This window comes from Myripristis murdjan, chromosome 17, assembly GCF_902150065.1.
Source record: "Myripristis murdjan chromosome 17, fMyrMur1.1, whole genome shotgun sequence".
NCBI lineage: Eukaryota > Metazoa > Chordata > Actinopteri > Holocentriformes > Holocentridae > Myripristis > Myripristis murdjan.
Window position 1 is genome coordinate 2,691,397 of NC_043996.1, and position 19,880 is coordinate 2,711,276.

The 19,880-nt window shown below is 41.8% G+C and overlaps 1 protein-coding gene across 1 annotated transcript in view; it reads right to left on the reverse strand.

Moving 5' to 3' along the window:
- Positions 1-1,568: 1,568 nt before the first annotated feature.
- LOC115375710 (cadherin-18-like) overlaps positions 1,569-19,880 on the reverse strand; it is a 161,611-nt gene continuing 143,299 nt past the window's right edge. Inside the window, exons 10-11 of the mRNA XM_030075236.1 lie at positions 6,897-7,160; positions 1,569-2,761 (exon numbers count right to left, since the gene is read on the reverse strand). Of these exons, the coding sequence (XP_029931096.1) occupies positions 2,115-2,761; positions 6,897-7,160 (911 nt within the window). The 3' untranslated portion in view covers positions 1,569-2,114. The remainder of the gene's footprint in view (positions 2,762-6,896; positions 7,161-19,880) is intronic.

Genomic DNA, 19,880 nt, shown 5'->3' on the forward strand with positions numbered 1-19,880 from the left:
AACAAGAAACAAATGTTGCCAATGAAACAAGCAGATTTTCACTTGTGACACAAGTGAACAAGTGAAAATTTAACAAATGTTGCCAATGAAACAAGCAATTTTTCAATTGTGACACAAGTGAACAAGTGAAAATTTGCTTGTTTCATTGGCAACATTTGTTTCTTGTTTCAAGCGAATTTTCACTTGTTTCAAGTAAATTTTCACTTGAAACAAGTGAAAATCGTCTAAAGACAAGTAATTTCTGAGCTGATCATGTCTTATTTTAAGTGTAATGAGATATTTTGACTAGAAATAAGACATTTTTACTTGAAATAAGACAAATAATCTTGGTAAGATTTGGACTTTTTGCAGTGTATGTCTCAGAGGGAACGGAAGTAGAAAAGTATTGCTAGGTAACGCAAAAACATATTGCAAGAGGACGCAAAATATTTTAAGGGAACGCAAAAGTTAGCGTGAGGTAATGCGAAAGAAAAAAAAATCTCACTGTACTCCTTGGGGGTCTCCGTAGTATTGAATTTAGTTTTACAGAAAAACAAAAATGCTAAGGTGCAGCGAGTTGCCTACCCCCGAAATCCACATCGGTTGATCCCTATTGGCTAGTGCATGTTCACAAGACCGACCTTAGGAGTCCTTTAGACTAGTTTGCCATCAGTAATCCACACTCGGCACGTTGAGGCTTCTCCTGTAGTGCCTTTGAGCAGTGGCATCCCTAGACATCTGGGGGCCATAGGGCAAAACATCGTTTGGGGGCCCTTGCATTTTACCAATGAATAGATCAATGTAGGTCCATAGGGTTAACAGCCTGTCCGACACAAGCCCAAAAGACTAGCATTCTGTTTTTAACTGCTCTAATGTGTCTTCGCTTCGATATTTACAAAGATCACACCGATTTTTGTTTAATCGAGCTTACAAAAAAATTTAATAAATACAGTGGTCCCTCGCTATAACGCGGTTCACCTTTCGTGACCTCGCAGTTTCGCGGATTTTTTTTAGTGCAATTTTGCATGCTTTTTTTTTTTTTTTTTTTTTAACAGCGCATTGTGTTCTGCGTCCTGATTGGCTAAGGGACTGTAGACCATTGTCAATCAATCTCCTCCGTGCTATGTCTCCTGTACAGTACAGAATGCGTTCATTCTATAATACTGGACTTATTTTCCTACGAAGGTTTGAACTTTGAGAGTTTAAACAAGAGAGAAAAGTGAGAAAATGTTAATGCCTGTCTGAGAAAAGTGTATAAAGTGTGTAGTGAGGGGTTTTACAGCCTTAAAACATCTAGAATAATTGTAAAAAATAAAGCGGACAACTTCGCGGATTTCACTTATTGCGGGTTATTTTTAGAACGTAACTCCCGCGATAAACAAGGGACCACTGTAAATAAAATTCTGATTGGTGGGCCATATGTTGAAGGGGCCCTGTGCGCTGAGCCTGATTTGCCTACAGGGACCCACGGCTCTGCCTGTGAGCACGCAGACATATTTCAGTGGTTTGCTAATAGGCGGTTGATGAACTATGCCTGAACATCAAGGTCATCATGACCCCAGCTCATCTGATGTTCATTTCCCAGACAGCTGTGTGTGTGTTCTTCTTCAATGGCTAGCAGCAGGGCTAGACAACCACACTGGATTGCATTTTCAGACCCTCAGCAATAAAAAGAGACTAATGCAGATCTCTGAATCCATTTGGTCATTACTGAACCTTTTTCACGAAGACATCTAACAAGCAGAGTAAGGACAGAGCCCGCTGCAAATGGACCAAACATTTTGAAGTGCAAGTCACACTTCAGCCTCCATTTTGTCCCCCCATTTCTGCAAAAGCTTTTCTCAACCTGCTAAAACTTGTGTTAGCCTGTCTCTTTTCAGTCCCCTGTTAGTGTGCGTGTGTGTGTGTGTGTGTGTGTTTCTCCCCTGTTACACATAAATGGCTTTTCTTATCCTCTGATTTCACTTGATGTCATGGTTCTCAACTGCCGGCACTCGGCGGCAATAATTTTGCGCCGTTCCAACTGAAAAGTCTTCGGTTTAATTTAGTTTGGAGAGTCAAGATGGCAGGAGTAAAAGCAATCCAGTTAACCCATCCCAGTCCAGAAAGAAAAAAAGTCACTTTGATGATCGTCTTTAGGAGTCGCGGTTAACTTGGCCAGCAGCGAGGTGCTCTCCAAAGAGTCGCTCTAGAGCCTGGCTCTCCAGCTCCCAGTCCTCCAGGTCAGCATAGTTCAGTTCAGGCACTGTGGCAGTGAGCCCCAGAGAGCTGACCGAGCCCGCCAAGGACCCACGGCCTTCATAGGCGTACGTCTGAAGTGAGTCGTAGGGTGGGCCCCTTGTGTCAGAGTCCGCCTCGGCCACTTTCCGCTGGATCACCTGATGGATGATCTCATGGCCGTCCAGCAGCGAGGGTGCTGACTGGCTTATCTCCCGAGGGACACAGTCAATCACAAACCACGCCGGCTCAGACTCCGGGCTGTAGTTTTGGTAATCGCCCTCCCTCGCTTTTCTCCTCCTCACCACCACCATCTCATCCTCCTCCAGCTCGTCCTCCTCTCTGTACTGGCTTCGCCGGCGGCCGTGGTAGGTGTGGAACTTCCTGAGAGGTTCGGAGACGGTGGGGTTTCGGAGGGCGGCGATGTCAAAGGCCTCCGTGTCCTCCTCGCCACCTCCCTCGTCGTCGTAAGTCACAACATTCTCCCTGATGTCCTCTTCAGAGAGAATCAAGGGCTCCTTACTGGCCTTCTTCGTGCGGAGCTGGGCAAACAGCATCACTATGGCTGGAGGAGGAAGAAGAGAAGGAGTGGAACAAGAGAGACGGGGAAAAGGTGGTGAGAAGGGAGGGAGTGGGGAACAGAAAGATGGAGAGGGAAAAATATTTTTCCTTGATTGTGGCTGGATTCTTCTGGATAAAAAATAAAGACAGCGTTTTTGCATCCAATTTTCATAATACCTGACAAAACATGTCACTACTCCACATCAACACCAGTCTTTGAGGAAATGAGTTTACTGGTTTATTATTATTATTATTATTTTGATTCTACATTCTGAAATCTTTAGTAAGTATGTATGGGGGGTGGATGTGGGTATACGTAAATACATGCTATTTCGAATAATGTATATTCTTATTTATACTCACATTGCTTTTGGTTGTTTGTTTTTATGTTTCTTCTCCCCCTTTTTTTTTTTTTTTTTTTTTTGGTTGCTGTTTGTGTATCTGTTTTTGTATTATGTCTAATGCTGCATCCCATACACTGGGTGTCATAAAAGAAAACCAAATAAAAAAATGTGATCACAAATGAAATCTTTAGTACCCCCACGTGATTTGCAAAACGGTTTATTGAAATTTAAAATGTGAGTAGATTATAGTAAATGGGCCAAAGATTTAAAATGACTGGTATGGTAAAACCAACAAGTTGTGCCTGCATGCCTATTAGCCTTTTGACACCAATGCAGTCCTGATGGGTCCTATTGTACACAGACCTTGAACGTAGCACCATGCAGTGCAAATAATACACTGCCGAGTATTTTATTCCACTGATTAGGCCACTGGAGTTAAACACAGTGGTGAGCTCCTCCTCCTGCAAGATTAGACCATGACAGGATGAATGTGAAAATCAAGGTGTGTGCACCTTTATATGATTATTTATTGTTTTCGTCTTTAATTCAAATGAACTCTTTTCTTTAGGAACCAAAACCCTTGAAATATGTCTAGCATTTCACCAGGCTGGTAATATAAAACAAGACATGTGCATACAAATGAATGCTGAACATTGCAAACATTGAATCATCCAAAGCCTGAATAGGAACAGCTCAAACATGCAGATATCTGCACAGGACCCGCCTAACTTTGAGCAGTCTACATCTGGCACAATGAGTGGTGATTCATATTTCATATTTGAATAATTGACTAGAGTGCGATGAATGGGAGACAAATTCCCATACCACCAGTGATTTTGATACTTGTACAGGTCAGTCCAGTGTGTTGGCTGCGCTCTTCATTCTTTCCTTATCTGCTCCTCTGTCTGCCTGCCTGTCTGTCTGCCTGTCTCTCGCTCTCCCTTTATCTGTCTGATATGCTGTCAGCCTGTCTCTCTAGTCTTTTCTCTCTCCTATTGTCTATGTGCTTTTCTGTCAGGCTCTTTGTCTACTAATTTGCTTGTCTGCTTGCCATGTTAGGTGCTGCAGCTCTGTTTCTTAGCAGTCTGGTAAAAGAATGCGTGACATTTCCCTAACCCTATTTTTATTTAGGATGTACACTGTGCAAATCATAGTCAATCACTGGCACAGAGACATTTTGGTGAGGCACGGTGAGGTGCGGTGAGGACGCGTTTCATAGTTTGGTGCCATGCTGTGCACTGAGGTAGGAGGAAAGGCACAGTAGTGGCTGTGTTATTCATCTGGAGTCGCACACCATATTCACACGGTGGCCATTTTCTCTGACGTCACACTCAGCGTGGGAAGCTCAAATGCTATTATCATGTGGTGCTGCTGTGTTCCAGGCTGCACGGCGTATATAAACGTAGAGAATAGAGAAACATAGAGCATTACCTTATTCGATGGGACTGTGTGAATAAGGGCTAGTGCCTGTCTTCTTGGACCAGCTGATTTTAATGTGGGTCTGTCTTTGGCTGCATTTTATTTTGGGTCTGTCCTCCAGGAAACAATGACCCCACCGACCATTTGTACAGCAGCTTATTACAATCTATGGTTTGATGTTTTCTAAGTTTAGCGACCTCGAGCGGCCCTGGAAGCAACACTGTGCTGGGGTATTAAGATTATGAGAGTGACCACGACTGCATAAGGAGGTTAGTGGGCTGACGCCTTTCACTGTTAGAGAGTTTATATTAGCAAGATACTGACTATGTTTACATGCACACCATATTCCGGTTCGGGTGAATATTCCGGTTAAGGTAACTGCGCTGCGGCAACTGGAATATTCCGTTTACATGTTTCTTGGCATATTCCCATGTTTCGGCGTATTCCACTCTCTTACGTAATGCGACACTCAAAAAGGTTAAAAGGTTACTATATATATAGTAACCTTGAATTAAAAGGTTACTATATAACAGTGAATTAAAAGGTTACTATATATATAGTAACCTTTTAATCCACTGTTTAAATATCTGTTCTGGCATTTATTCCTCATATTCCTTATTAGCGCATATCAAATCAGATAATGTGTGATATGCATGTGTAAACAGAATAATTCAAAGAACGTGTAATTGACTTTTTTTCTTGTCTTTGTGTGTGTAATCATCTTGTGAATTTTTATAGTGATATCTGAAAGTAAATTTTTGAACCCCTTTCCCCTGTGTGGTAAAAACAGTGTTTTTTGGTAATATGTGGTCATAAATAGGTGATTTTCAAAACTTTCCACCAATAGGATTTCTTGGGACTTTTTTCCCCTCACTCAGGACAAACTGAGGATACAAAATCAGTTGAGTTTGCTTCTCTTGCAATTTGTCCTAGGTTTTTTCATAAAATGACTGGACTAGACCTCTTCTTAACCTTAGCCACAATCCCTAGCTCACTCAGGATACACTCCTGTTGGTTGTATAAGAGGGTTGGAGAGGACAACCTGCGTGGTCGTGTTGATTAGAGCACTTATTTTCATCACCTGTTTCATTTTCACATTTAATTAAAAAAAATAAATAAATAAAAAGAAATTCTGGGCTAAAGGCTTGATTTCATGCCAGCTTTTCAAACATGCACAGTGAAGTGCAGACCTGTGGAGCAAGTTTCAATAAAGGAAACGAGGGGGGAAGTCACTCAACTCTGCATTTTTTCTGTAACTCATGTGGTGTAATGTGTTAAAAATGCAACTTGTCCCAGTGAGAGGGAAACAGCACTGCAGACCTGAGTGTTCCAAGTAATAACAGCTTTGCCATATAATCTGAACTCCCCCATTGGACAGTGGCCTACCATTTACTGGAGATTTTTGAGCTTATTTATATTGTACCATTTCCTCTCTCTGCTGTACCTCACTCACGCAGACATACACACACACATATCCAGTTTATCATGCAAACAGACACACACCTCCAACACTTCGTGATTTACATTACATGACTATTAACCCTATAAAGCCATTTGTATCATATATGATACACATTTTCAATTCCGTTTTTCGTTTTCAGTTTAATCAATACTATACTGTTGTATACCTTTGAACACTTCCCCTGTTCACCCTGAACCATACCACTGGCACTTCAAGTACATATCATATATCATACACCAGAAAGGTCGTGTAATAACATATTTTTGAAATTTTTTTATTTATATATTTTGTTATAGGACTAAATAAAGGGTTCAGTTTCAAAAAATTGGAATTTTCTGCCAATTCTTTCATAGTTCAGGCTTTATAGGGTTAACCATGTACTTATTTACTTTAAGCCACCTTGATTCATTCCTTCTGCCTTAGATCAACAGCATCAATAACTTTTGATTGTCTTCCACCCGAATGTTGCACTTAGTACAAAACTATTTATCCCCACTGTAGAAAAAAAAAAGGGAATTTCCTGCACGGCCTTGAACAGTAATTTTTGATGGTAATTGTGAAGTGTTCCTGTCAGACATGCTGCTATGTTTATAGCCAAAACAAGCTTTATGTTTCTGGTTAGACTTATGGAAAACAACAGTGATTGGTGGTTTGATTGGACAAAATTGCGAGGTTGTGCAGAATTCACAGCGGTCGGTTGAATTTGCATGAATTGTTGTTGCCGTGCTATCCTGGAGGGACTGATGGTTGTTGGTGGAGGTGCATTCAACCTCCCATTTCTGAAATTACAAATCCTCAGTTTATGAGTTATGACTGTCTGTTTTGCTTAACTCTGAATCTCTCATGATGGAAAAAAAAATATTGGGCAATCAGGTATTCTGTACATGCACACACACACACACACCTGTACTTACCTAATAATATGACAATACACAGCAGTATGGCTACAAACGCTCCAGTGCTGAGGCCGGCTGAGGACAGGAAGGCCTGGGCTTGGCAGACGTTGTTGCTGTTGCGCCCCCTGCTGTTCCTCTGGCAGACGCACACCCTGAGGGTCAGTGTGGCGGTGCTGCTGAGAGGAGGCTCCCCGCCGTCAGCCACCACCAACACCAGGCTGAAGGGCCCCTGGTCCTGGCTGAAGCCACCACGCCGCCGAGATATGATACTGGCAGTGTTGTCTGGAGACAAGGAGGGGGGAGAGAGTGGATTAGGAATGAAGGGAGAGATGGTGTGACAGAGGTAAATGAAGGGAGAGAGAATAATAAGTGGATAAAGGGTGGATAAGGAGTGAATGGATGATGGGGCAGAGGTGAATGATTAGGGGAAAAAGATGGATGATGGGATAGAGAATAAATAATTTCAGAGATAAAGGACAAATGTAGAAGCATGATATATGGATGGAGAGAGAGAGAGAGAGAGAGGTAGGATGATGATGAGAGAAATGATAGATGATGGATGGATGAAGGGGGAGAGTAAGAAAAGGGGAGGAGGGGAAAGAGGTTGGGTTTGGAGTGTGGAGAGGAGAAGTTTGAATAGGACAGAAAGACAGAAAGAAATAGAAAGAAGGTAGAAAGGGAGAAAGACAAGAATTGGAAATAAAGAACAAAACAATAAATACTATAAACAAGAATATATATAACAAACCCTATTATTTTCTACAGCATTATGCTTGTGCAGCAAGTCATTTTGTGGACCAGTAAACTCAATTCCCACACTTTCTGTGGCGAGTCCCCTATAGAAGTTCAACAGAATGTCAGCTAATATATAAGTTAAATTTAATCAACAAGAGTTGAGTAGAATATCAATAAGGCATAAACTATATTTCAACATGCCCATATAGCACTTTCATGGATCCCACCAGATTCCTGGGCATGATACATCAGCCAGTGTTGTGATTGGTCATAACATTTGTTGGCCTGTTGCCTATTTGTTAAAACAGACTTGATATAAAGCTCTCACCCAGCCATAACCATAACCCTAATCCTATGGACGAATCCAAGAAATATTCATAATAATACCATAATGTCAGCTAGTCCTACATGTTTGTTCAAATTCGGCAAACATACAACAGAACTGAATTAGATATGTCAGTATGTTGTTGCAGTATAGTTTATGGCTCAGTGATACTCGACTCTGACTCTAACCCTGAAATGATTTTTGCCTTTTTGACACTCATATGGAAGGATATGATTGTCCCATTGAGTGTCACTTATGGAATTGTCTAGGTGTCACACTTGTAAATTCAAAGTAGTCAGATTAAAATATAATGTTAAAATAATCACTCCTACATATTTGTGTGCTGTAGTAACGTCTAGTGAGTTAAAGCTTTGAAACATGGGCACATTCACTTCATTTCTTTCAAAATCATATGAAAAAAGACAATTACATAATTAGCAAAATAAATGCCAGAACATAACTAAAAAATAAATAAGGAAATAAATGAAAGTAAACAAAATAGCAAACAAATGAATTAAAAAAATAGCTAAACAAATACCAGAAATAAATGCCAGTATAATTATGATTTATGTTTAACAAAATTTAAAAATGATGTGTTAGAACGTCAGATAAGTGATGCTGGATGGACAATGTTTGAGAAAGGTGTTTCACAACATTTTTTTGTGAAATTTGCTATTTCTCATTTTGCTGAGGACCCTCTGGAAGATCCTCAGGGGCCCTCAGGGGCCCTTGAAGGTACTTTGAAAACCACTGGCCCAGAGCACTCACAACTGCTTGGATTAATGAGAACATGCACAGCTCAAGTGGAGGAGCTGGAGGGCGGAGTGCCTGTGGAAGGCCACAAAGCTGCCCATCCACCCTTAAAGGCTTACTGAAGCTTTTGAACCCTGAGGTTAGGAAGTCCAGGGCTTAAAACCTCACTGAGGAGAACTGTCGTAAGCCTCCTCCTATTTAAACTTGCATCGCAAACTGCACTAACTTTTCTTCATGAGTTCTTCCCTCATTTAGTGCCCACCGTCAGGCGGCACATCACTCCAACCTCAAAGCAGAGCACTGTGAGTTTGTTGCAGACTTCAGCAGAAGTTGCCTCCCATTTCTCCTCCTGTGCTATAATTTGGTATTACTCACAAACTGGAACTTTCACCCCTGTTTTTTGGACAGTCTCCCTCCTTTGTTCCATTTTAATGTCATCAGTCTCTGTATTCTAAAGTTTTTAAATTCCTCAATCACATCTGGCACTGATCCTCTCCATTTTAAAAATGTGCCCATTCAACCTCTTCTAAAGATATCATCACCTGATCCTAATGATTTTAACAAGTGCCATTCTCTTACTAAGCCCCCTTTTCTTGCTGAGGTTCTTGAAACTCTGGTAGCCAGCTAACTTTTGGCTCATATGAATCAAAATGGTTTGTTCAAGTTTGTTCAAGTTCAAGTTGTTCAATGTTTCAGTCAGGTTTTAGAGCCTGTCAGAGTACTGCCCTTTGCAATATGATGAAAGACACACTACTGTCAGCTGACTCTAGTCCCTCTTCACTTGTTTTCTTGGATCTTAGTGCAGCGTTGGACATAAGAAATAACTCATTCTATCCTCCTCGACTGTCTTGAGCACTGGGTGAGTCCTTGTCTTGTTTATGTCCTATCTCCTTGACAGGTTTGTGTGTTGGCCTTGGGAAGTCCTGACCGTCCTGCTCCAGGTTGTCCTGCCGAGGGCTGTAGGGCTGTTTATTATTGTTAAATGCCTTTTAAGACATCATTTTTATTAAAAAAAAAAAAAAAAATGGCCATAAGTCCAGACTCATATGGGGCTGGAGGTGATTGTGTCTCTATTCAGTGTTACAGTTTTCAGCCTCCTCCTTCCAAGAGCCTGCTGTGTCCTGGGTGGACAGCCCTGCTTAGAGAAACTGCTTTAGAAAATGTAAAATGACAACTAATTAACCAACAACTTCATCTGTGGTGTTTAGAGCACTTCCAAGACTTACTGGCTCACATGACTCCCACTTGAATTGTTCTGAATGTTGGCCACAGCAATAATAATAAAAAAGTGATCTCTCAAATCTTTAATACAACTACCACTAAATAGATCCAATTGAATTGAATTAATTGAATTCCACTTCTTGTTCTGAGTAAAAATAATGAGCTTCATTTTAAGGTTGCTAATGGTAACTGCTCTATTAATTAATTCCCCAGAATTTGATATTTATGGAAACTGCTATTTTTGTGACTTTGACCATAAAAACACAGAACCTTTTTTTTTTTTTTACTTGTTCCCAAAGCATTGACAGTGGTAATGAGTGGTAATTTCTGTAAATATGTAATTATGTGGCTTACTTTCAAAAACTCTCTCATAAGGGTATTAGGTTATAAAATTTGATGTTAGGACTAATGAGTATTGGCATATACTTGGTGAATAAAACTTTATTTCTGTCCAAACTGCAAAACCCTTCCCTCTGGTTTTAAAACACCAGACAAGTTCTGCCTTTTTAAAACCATTAGAATCTGCAACAACTGTAAACATACAGAATATTCTGGTGTTCATTATTTATTTAACCATGCATGTACATATGGGTAGCTGGCTAGCGAGCTTCTTGTTAGCTAGCTATGTAATTCTGTTATGAGGGTGTGGTTGTTTGCATATTTTCTGACACTTGAAATGATTGGATTTGCTAAAAAAAATAAATAAAAAAAATAACAATAAAATAAACAAAGAAAAGAAAAGAAGAGATATAGGTTAATACAACATGTTGGGTCATTCACACAAGCAACTGCTCTAGACAGAGAAATGCCATTGTTGTGCTGGTGATGCACAGTAATATTTTTAGGATTGGTGTTTTGAGTAATTTCAGAGTAACAGTCATTAACAGTTAATGAGTACTTTGTTAAATTGTACTTTGTACTTTGTCAAATTACAGTTTTAAGTTTTGTTTTGCTTTTTTTTTTTTTTTTTTTTTTTTAAGGTCCTCTCATTCCAGTGTGTTTGATTTGACTGCCATAGATTTCATTCCCAGACCTCTCAGCAAGATCCATGCTTCAAAAAACTTCAGCCTAGGCTACCAAAATCACACAAGTGATGCTTCCAGAGCCTGGTGTGTGTGTGTGTGTGTGTGTGTGTGTGTGCATGCCCACACACGTGCACACAGACAGTTATTCTCTCAAGCACACACACACACACACACACACACACACACACACACACACACACACACACAGTATATCAATCCAGGTTCCACTGTAAGAGTAGATGGTTGCGCAGCGTGAAAGTGAGATGACTCTGACTGTAGAACTCCATTTTTGTCAACATCCTTTAACTGTTCACCTCCTGGTGCCCTGATGGCTCACCTGGTACAGCATGTGCATGTATCCAGGTCCTCAACAGAGCGGCCTGGGTGGGCATGTGGCCTGAGCCCTTCGCTGCATGTCATCCCCACCCTCACCCTACCTTCCCTGTCTCTCTCTGTACTCTGTGTCACCATCAAATAGAACAGAACTACCAAAAAAATAATCTTAAGTTATACTTAGCTGGAAGAAAAACCCTCCTCTCTTTTCCTGTCTCCTTCTTACTCCTTACTCCTTCTTACTTCTTCCTCTCCTCCTACTGTGTCATCTATTAGAAAGGCATCTGTGACCAGAGGCTTTATTAGCATAGCCTTCAGAAACATCAACACTACCTTGAAGCTGAGAGCTTCTAGCCAGCTTATTTGGTGTGTGTCTGCACATAAGACAGAATAAAACAGGTGCTAATAGGAAAGTGTAATTTTTCTGTGTTCATGTACCGTTTTGACTATAATAACTATAATCTTACTATCTATCTATGTGCAGAAGCATAACGCTTTCAATTTAGAAAAAAAAAAAAAAAAAAAACTGCCATGTTTCTTAGTTAACAAGATAATTATCAAAGAATTCTGAGTAAATATTTGGGTAAACAAATCTGTTTCTCTTTAATGGGGAAACAAATCAGTCCTGCTTTTCTGAATTAACAGCATACTGTGTCATGAGTCACCACATGGCCTACTTTCATTTCAGATGTAGAAATGTATTATCCTTGTGGTATGCCATGTTGGCTCAATTGGTCCAGGAGAAACACTGATCAGAGAGGGCTTTCAGTCTGAACAAGCCCAAAGTGCTGAGGTACCTGTGCTAAGTCAACAAATGAATGACAATGCCCCCGCAGGGGCACCGTATATGGGGGAAAAGTTAGGACAATACCAAGGGCCCTTGCCTGACAGGGGCCCCAAAAAATAGGTAAAAACTAATATAAAATTGTTAAACCATCATTGAGTAAACATACATATGTTTTTTTTCATGGGGCCCAAAATTCCTGGCGGCGCCCCTGGCCACCCGTATTACTCAAACACATGAGCATCTCCCACAACGGAAATAAAACTGTATTAAACTAAGATGCTGGGACATGTTTCTTTCCATGAAACCCAAATGAGACAGATTTGTGAGAAAGGATATTTATCTTGTTAATTCTGAAGAAATTAGGGCGTCTTTTTTTCTCAAGTGAATGCTTCTGTGTAAATGATACTGGTTGGACAGCTGTCTTTGTCAAGCCTGGAAACACGCCATGGCACCAGTTGGCCAACCACTTCAGGCTCCAACCAATGGCAACACTGTGGTGCCAAATTCAACCTCTTGACACGAGACAAGTCAGACCCCATGACTGATGTCACACTCCCTTCACCCACTGTTAGTTACAGCCTATGGCATTCATCCTGTAGAGCTCCTGTGCTGAAATAAAAGGCCTGCTTGCAGATGACATTAGGTCAAAGTATTAAAAGGTTTCCAGAATTCAATTCCGAATTTAGTCTTTCATAATGATATTTAACCTTTGAAAGCTGAGCAAGGCAAATTCACTCAATTTCTTTCAAAAATGTGGGAAAAAATTAGGTGAGAAGGTAAAAGAGAGAGGGACAAAGACAAAAGAGACAACTATTCCTATGTACAAGCACTGCTGCTGTCTTCATCATGTACATCTCAACTGGCTGCACATTGATTAGGGTTCTAGTTGACACCGGCTGTGCACATGTGAATGTCTGTACAGGCCTGTGTGAGTGGATATATAAATATATTCCAGCAGCACCCATGAGACTCACAGAAGGATATCTTCATTTACATATTTTTTCCTATTGACATGCTCAGAGTCAGGCAACACATGCATGCTCTCTCTCTCTCTCTCTCTCTCTCTCTCTCTCTCTCTCTCTCTCTCTCACTCACTCTCACACACACACACACACAGACACATCCTGAAAGTTAAAATTCATTACTTTTCCCTCACCCATGGAGAGAGGTAAACAGGTAAACAGGTAAACAACAGCTGAAGAAAAAACACCTGTCTGTATGAATGCTGAGTTGTCATCCTGTCATTTTTTTTTCATATCAGCTCTGGAACCAAAGGCTAAAGGCCAGCACCTACTTTCTATTCAGCGATTCACTACAGCTAAAGAAACTGCATCTTTTTCTTTTTCTTTTGTCTCTGTTTGTCTGCATCAATTAAAGTGCAGAAAAAATCGCACAGGCACTGGGTAGGAGATGAAAGATAATATATTAGTATATTATAATCAACTTGACTGAACTCCTCCAGTCTGTCCTTCGACTTGACTGAGACTCAAACATTGAAAACGTATTGATCCCTCAGTGCTACAGGGAAAATGCGACAGCACATGCTCCCAACTGAAAACAGAGAAGAAGAAAGAAAGAAGAGAATTGAGATGAAGAAAGAAGCAAGTGGTGTTCAGGTTTGAGTGACTGACATAAAGCATAGTCAAATCTCAAACAATGATGAGAAGGTGGAAGAATAGGAAAAGAAAAAGGAGCAGGGAAACAGAGATGTCGAATGACAGTGTGGATAGAGGAAGAGGGGTATAAATCCCAGGAATTTGTACTGTTGGGATAATAACAGTAACAATCTATGACATAAATAGTTAAAGTTACATAAATAATCTATCTCTTTAGACAAGTAGATAGATAGATAGATAGATAGATAGATAGATAGATAGATTGATAGATTAAAGAAAGATGTATGATGTATGATTCCTTCTTATTTCATTAGCACAAACTTATTTCTGGGATTCACTAATGTGGAGCAGCCTATCTAAAGCCTAGGGAGGTGGTAAACTGCAGGTGACAAGCAGGTGGGCAAAGCAGTAGTGCAGCAACTTTCAAAATAGACCAAAGCCAACTCCCTGGGAAGTACAAAGTGTGGTGCTACCAGTTCACATTGTACCACTTGCCAACGATCTCCTGGTGCCACCCCTTCATCCTGGTGGATGAAGGGGTGGATTTGGTTGTTGAAGCCCTACGGGGTTGGATCTGCCTGGTATATATCTTGTGTAAGCCTGGCCCACTGAAGTTGGACCTAGGGTTCATATGTGGTCATGTTGGTGTTGACTGGTGTGTTCCTTTGTGGGTGGTGCTGGAGGGAGTTTTGAAGTGGAAGGAATGTTTGGGGCGGGGGCAAAGGAGAACAAAGGTAAAGAGGAGAAGAGGGAGCAGAGAGGAGAAGCCAGGGAGAGAGATCATTTAATTTTAAATGTGTTACATTAGAAAGATTACTCTTAAGCAGAGAAAAAGTCAGGTCTGAGGGAGAGGTTCCCCTGCACTGAACGCCTTTGGTCAAGAGTGAACTGCTGTTTTCTACAGCATCGATTTGGACTTTCATCCCCTCCTCCACTCCTTGGAATATCTGCTGGTGAGATCGTGGCCTTTTTTTTTTCTTTTTTGCAATGCATTGCTGTTTTCCGTTATATTTTCGCATTTTGAAGGGATTTTTGCCTTATAGGAAGGATTTTTGAGTTGGACACAATTATTTCAGTTTTTCCTGTGGACATATGGACTTTGCCAGAGACTATGAGAAATTAACTAAATGCATGCTGTTCTCCTTTGTTGAATAAACTTGTTTTTGACAGCGCCATTTTTGACTCTTGAGTTTTGAGAGTATATACAGTATATGATTTAGTTTCCCTTACCTAATGCTTACAGTCAACCAATTTACAGTAGGATCCTAAGAACTTTTAGTAACTAGGTTTTTAATATAAGGCTGATTGTTACAGATGGTGGCCCGTACGGGGAGTTGGACCATATTCCTCAACTTTTCTTCCACTTCAGTTAGATAGTCAGTAGGTAAAAAGGCACTAAGAAAGGCCGCTCTGAACTCCTTCCAGTTTCTTATTTTGTGCCATTCAGCCGACCACCAGCTCCTCGCTGGACCACTCAAAACAGCATACAAAGATGCCATCAGCTCTCCACCCGAACAGTGCCTTTATGATTATAGAGCTTTATGTTTGAAGTGGAAGCCAGATATGCCAGAGTCTGAATTAGTGAGAAGGGTGATGAATAACTGTAATCCCTCCCTGGTTAGTAGCCTAAGGGGCACCTGTCACACTGTTGAGCAGTTAGTCAAGGATGGCTCAATGGTTGAAATAGACTGGGCAGCAAAACGGGAATACTGGGCTAAGGTGAATAGTCAAAGTGCTCCTGAGAAAACAAACAAAAAAAAGCAAATCCAAAAGAACAAAAATGGCAATGACACCCTGCCTGCCCATCATATGACTTTGATTGAGACAGAGCGGCCCAAGTTGCTAGTGGTGCCTATAGAGACTGGTGGGTACATGGGCGAAGCTGTGGTGGATACTGGTTGTTTATACACCTTGATGCAAAAGAGCCTTTGGAGGAAGTTAGCCAGCTCTAGCGAGGAGATCATTGTGGGGAATAAACGGCCATTTGTACTGGCTGATGGGAAATCCCACACTGCTGAAGGGATGGTGAAGCAGACCTATGGAGCGTGGAAACATTCATAATGGCTGATGACCATTTGGCTTTTCCCCTCATCCTGGGAATGGACTTCATGGAAAAGACGGGAGTACAGATCAATCTCCGGACCAGCTGACATGGATTAGGGGCAGATAGGGCCTAGTGTCTACTGTCAACCTGTATGCTATGCCCTCAACACCAAACGGCAACCTTCCTCCACACACAGTGAACTGCTCAAGAGCCTGCCTGACGAGGTACAGCCCCTCATCCAGAGGTGGCCATCTGTGTGTTCAGAGAAAATTGGTAGAACCACTGTTATTCAACACACCATATCCACTGTAGATGAAATCCCAGTGCGCTCCAAGGCTTACAGGGTCTCCCCATTGAAAAGGGAAATCATTAAGGAGAATGTGGAAAAAGGGATGATGTCATTGAACCTCCACTCCTCCTGACAGATACGTCTGATGGTTCACCTAGATTTTGTGTGGATTTCATGGGTTTAAATGCCAAAACTCCCCAAGATGCTTATCCCATGCCCAATATTCATGATATTCTAGAATCCTTGCATGGGGCTGTATGTTTCAGCACCTTGGACCTCAGGTCAGGCTACTGGCAAATGCAAGTGGAGGAGAGTAGCAGGGACAAGACAGCCGTCGTCACCCCATTTGGACTGTTTAGGTTCAGAGCTATGTCATTCACCCTGAAGAATGCGAGAGTGCCGACTGATCTGTGAGGTAACATTTATTGTGTGTACATTGATGACATCATAGTGTACTCCTCCAGTCGCCAACAACACCTCAAAGACCTGGATGCTGTTTTCAGCAAACTCCATGATGCCAATCTGACATTAAACCTGAAAAAATGCCATTTCTTCAAGTCTGAGATAGAATTCCTGGGACACATAGTCCTTGAAAGGGGAGTGGAGGTTGATCCTGAAAAGACTGCTGCGGTTACCAGCTATCCCATTCCCACCGATGTGACCACTCTCAAGAGGTTCTTGGGACTTGTGGGTTGGCACCACAAATTCATTCCCCACTTCGCTGATCTGGCAGCACCCTTAAACAGACTACAGCGGAAGGGTGTAAAATGGGAGTAGATGGAAGAGTGTCAACAGAGTTTGGAGGCTATGAAATCTGCCGTGGCATCTCCTCCTATTCTATCACAACCAGATTTATCCCTCCCATTTCAGCTCCACACTGATGCCAGTGCCTTCGGGTTAGGCGCAGTGTTGACCCAGTCAACCTCGGGAGGAGATAAGGTCATTGCATATGCCTCCCGAGGTCTGAGAGGAGCGGAGTACAATTACTCCACCTCCAAGAAGGAGTGTCTCACGGTGGTGTGGGCCGTAGAAAAATGGAGACATTTTCTGGAGGGTGTTCCTTTTGATGTGTACACAGACCATGCTGCTTTGACATGGGCTTTCAACCCCCCCCAAAATCACCTCCAGGTTAACTCGATGGACTCTAAAACTACAACAATTCCACTTCTGCGTTCATCATCGTCAGGGATGTATGAATGTAGTACCAGATGCTCTCTCCAGGGCCCCAGATTCATTAGATGGAGGGATGTTGGCATCATATGTGGCTCCTAAAGGGCTGTCTCATGCTATGGACATTCCAACATCACTTGCTGAGATTGCACAAGCCCAAGGCCTCGATGAGTATGTGCAAATGTTAAAGGAGGAAAGATCGAAGGGGCAACGGACTGAGAGAACTGGATGGGAAATGCAGCAAGGCATATTGTACCGGACAGTCCTAACAAGAGAAGACGGGGCAAAGTATCAGCTGGTGGTGCCTAAGGCACTTGTGGGACAGTTTCTCCATTACTTCCATGATAACCCAATGGGAGCACATCTTGGAAGACTGAAGACACTCTTAAGGATACTGGAAGTGGCTGGTGGGGCGAGATGTATGGGATCATGTCAGAACATGCAGCATTTGCCAACAGTACAAACCAAGCAACACAAAGCCTGCAGGACAACTACAGTCTACAGTGGTGGAGGAACCAGGATTCAAGGTGGGCCTAGACTTCATGGGACCATTTCCCAGGAGCAAGAAAGCCACCCTCTTGATCATGGTATCGAGTTGAGTATTTGAGTTGGACACAATTATTTCAGTTTTTCCTATGGACATATGGACTTTGCCAGAGACTATGAGAAATTAACTGTTGCATGCTGTTCTCCTTTGTTGAATAAACTTGTTTTTGACAGCACCATTTTTGACTCTTGAGTTTTGAGAGTATATATATGATTTAGTTTCCCTTACCTAATACATAAAGTCAGTAAAGTTCCTGAGAACTTTTAATAACTACGCTTTTAATATAAGGCTGATTGCTACACACTGAATGATGTGCTCATTGAAAATGTGTGAAATCTCCACATCAGCAGCAAGTAGGATGGATGGGAAAGCCAACTCAGTCATCTGAAAATGGCTGGTAGTACCTTTTGGAAGCTGGCCTCTTTAATAGAAACACTCTGCAGCTACCACTGCAGTCCATCAGCCTGGCAGGAAAAGACAAGGCTGGTCTTGGACATACAGGAGTCCACTAACCAGCTGGTTAGGAGTGCAGTTGCCAAAGTAGAAAAGAAGCTCCACATCTGTGGTCCAAGGACAAAACAAAGGAAAGTAAGGAGTGGGTTGTGGCATTGAGGATGGAAGAGGCGCAGTAAAGGATCAAAGCTGTGACACAGAGGAGCCAGGAGAGCTGGGCAACGTGGGAGTCCATTGTCAACAGGCCAATCAATTGGTCTGACCTGTAGAAAATCCCACAAGCCTGCCTCAGCTTCCTGATTAGATCCACCTACGGCACCTTACCTTGACCCCTCAGTCTCCACCAGAGAAATGACAATGAGGAAAGCTAGCCCCTCTGCAATGCTTGTAACGGAAGCCTCCAGCCCAGCACATCATCACAGGCTGCAAGACCTCGCTGTCCCTAGGCAATACAGGTCATGACATGACCAGGTTTTGAGGAAGCTGGCTGAAGTGTTAGGAAAATAGAGATGCTCCATCACCATCAAGATGCCACAAGAAGTTTGTCAATCAAGGAGAGAGAATGGCGGGTGCTGAGACATGGGTCCCAACACAACCCCTTGCCCCTGCTAAGGAGTGGCAGGAGCAAGTCTTCAGAAGGTGGGAAAAGAGCTGGCAGAGGAAGCAGACAGGGCTAGTGTTTGGCTGTGGATCAGAAGAAAAGACCGGAGCTGGGGATCAACAGCTGTCCTGAAGGCAGGTTACAGAGAGTAGCAGGAACTGCTCTGCCACCAGAGGATGTATCGGGTTAAGGAGTGAAATAATGTTGATCAGAGGGTCCCTAACTGAAGCCCTAGCACTGTTAGAGGTGCATCCGTTACAGATGCCCAACAAGTAGGCTACTAAAACCTACGCCACAGTTATTATTTTTGCTTTTCACTTAGGTAAAGAAAATTTGACAATAAGTCAAATAAGCATATTTAAATTCAGATGTTTGAGTGCTCATTTTAGAGTATTTTGCACATGGCACAACAACTAATCCAGGTGCTCCAATTTATGGAGCAAACTGAACACCTGGAGGTGACTGCTCTTTTTGTTGTCGTTATTTATTTAAGAAAAGAGCCACAATAGAAGAAAATGTTGCTCCATGTGGTAGAAAAGAATGGTCCAAAAAAAAAAAAAAAAAAACTGTGCAAATCTGTACTATTAGTTTTCAAGTCAGTGTGCTGTGTTTCATAAAATTGTCTTCAAACTACAAGTATATGGCACAAATAATATATAATAGTTATATGGTACAAATAATAAGCACCTGTTATATCTATCAACAGTCAACAGCTCAGCAGGTTCTGCTGAGGGAGGAGTTTGATGAGGCTACAAATGTGTTTTAAATAGTTTAAATGTGTTTCATGTGGATTTTATTCACTTCTACTGGTACAATTATCATACTTTTACTGCTAAAAATGCCCAAACTCCACAAATTGTGTCACAAATTAAAAAAAAAAAAAAATGTTGCACAGTAATCACAAAAAACCTCCAGGAGGGACTGGATAATGAGCAGCTACATCTGGTTTTCTGTCAAACGCAGCTTTAACTAGAAGCAGAAGAAGTGACTCTGAGGAGAGAGAGGGGCGACAGGAAAGGAGGCATATATGGTTTGCTTTGTAAATGCACCTGAATCTGTCTAATGATTCTCCTATGGAAAACTGCAATAGGAGAGACTGCACA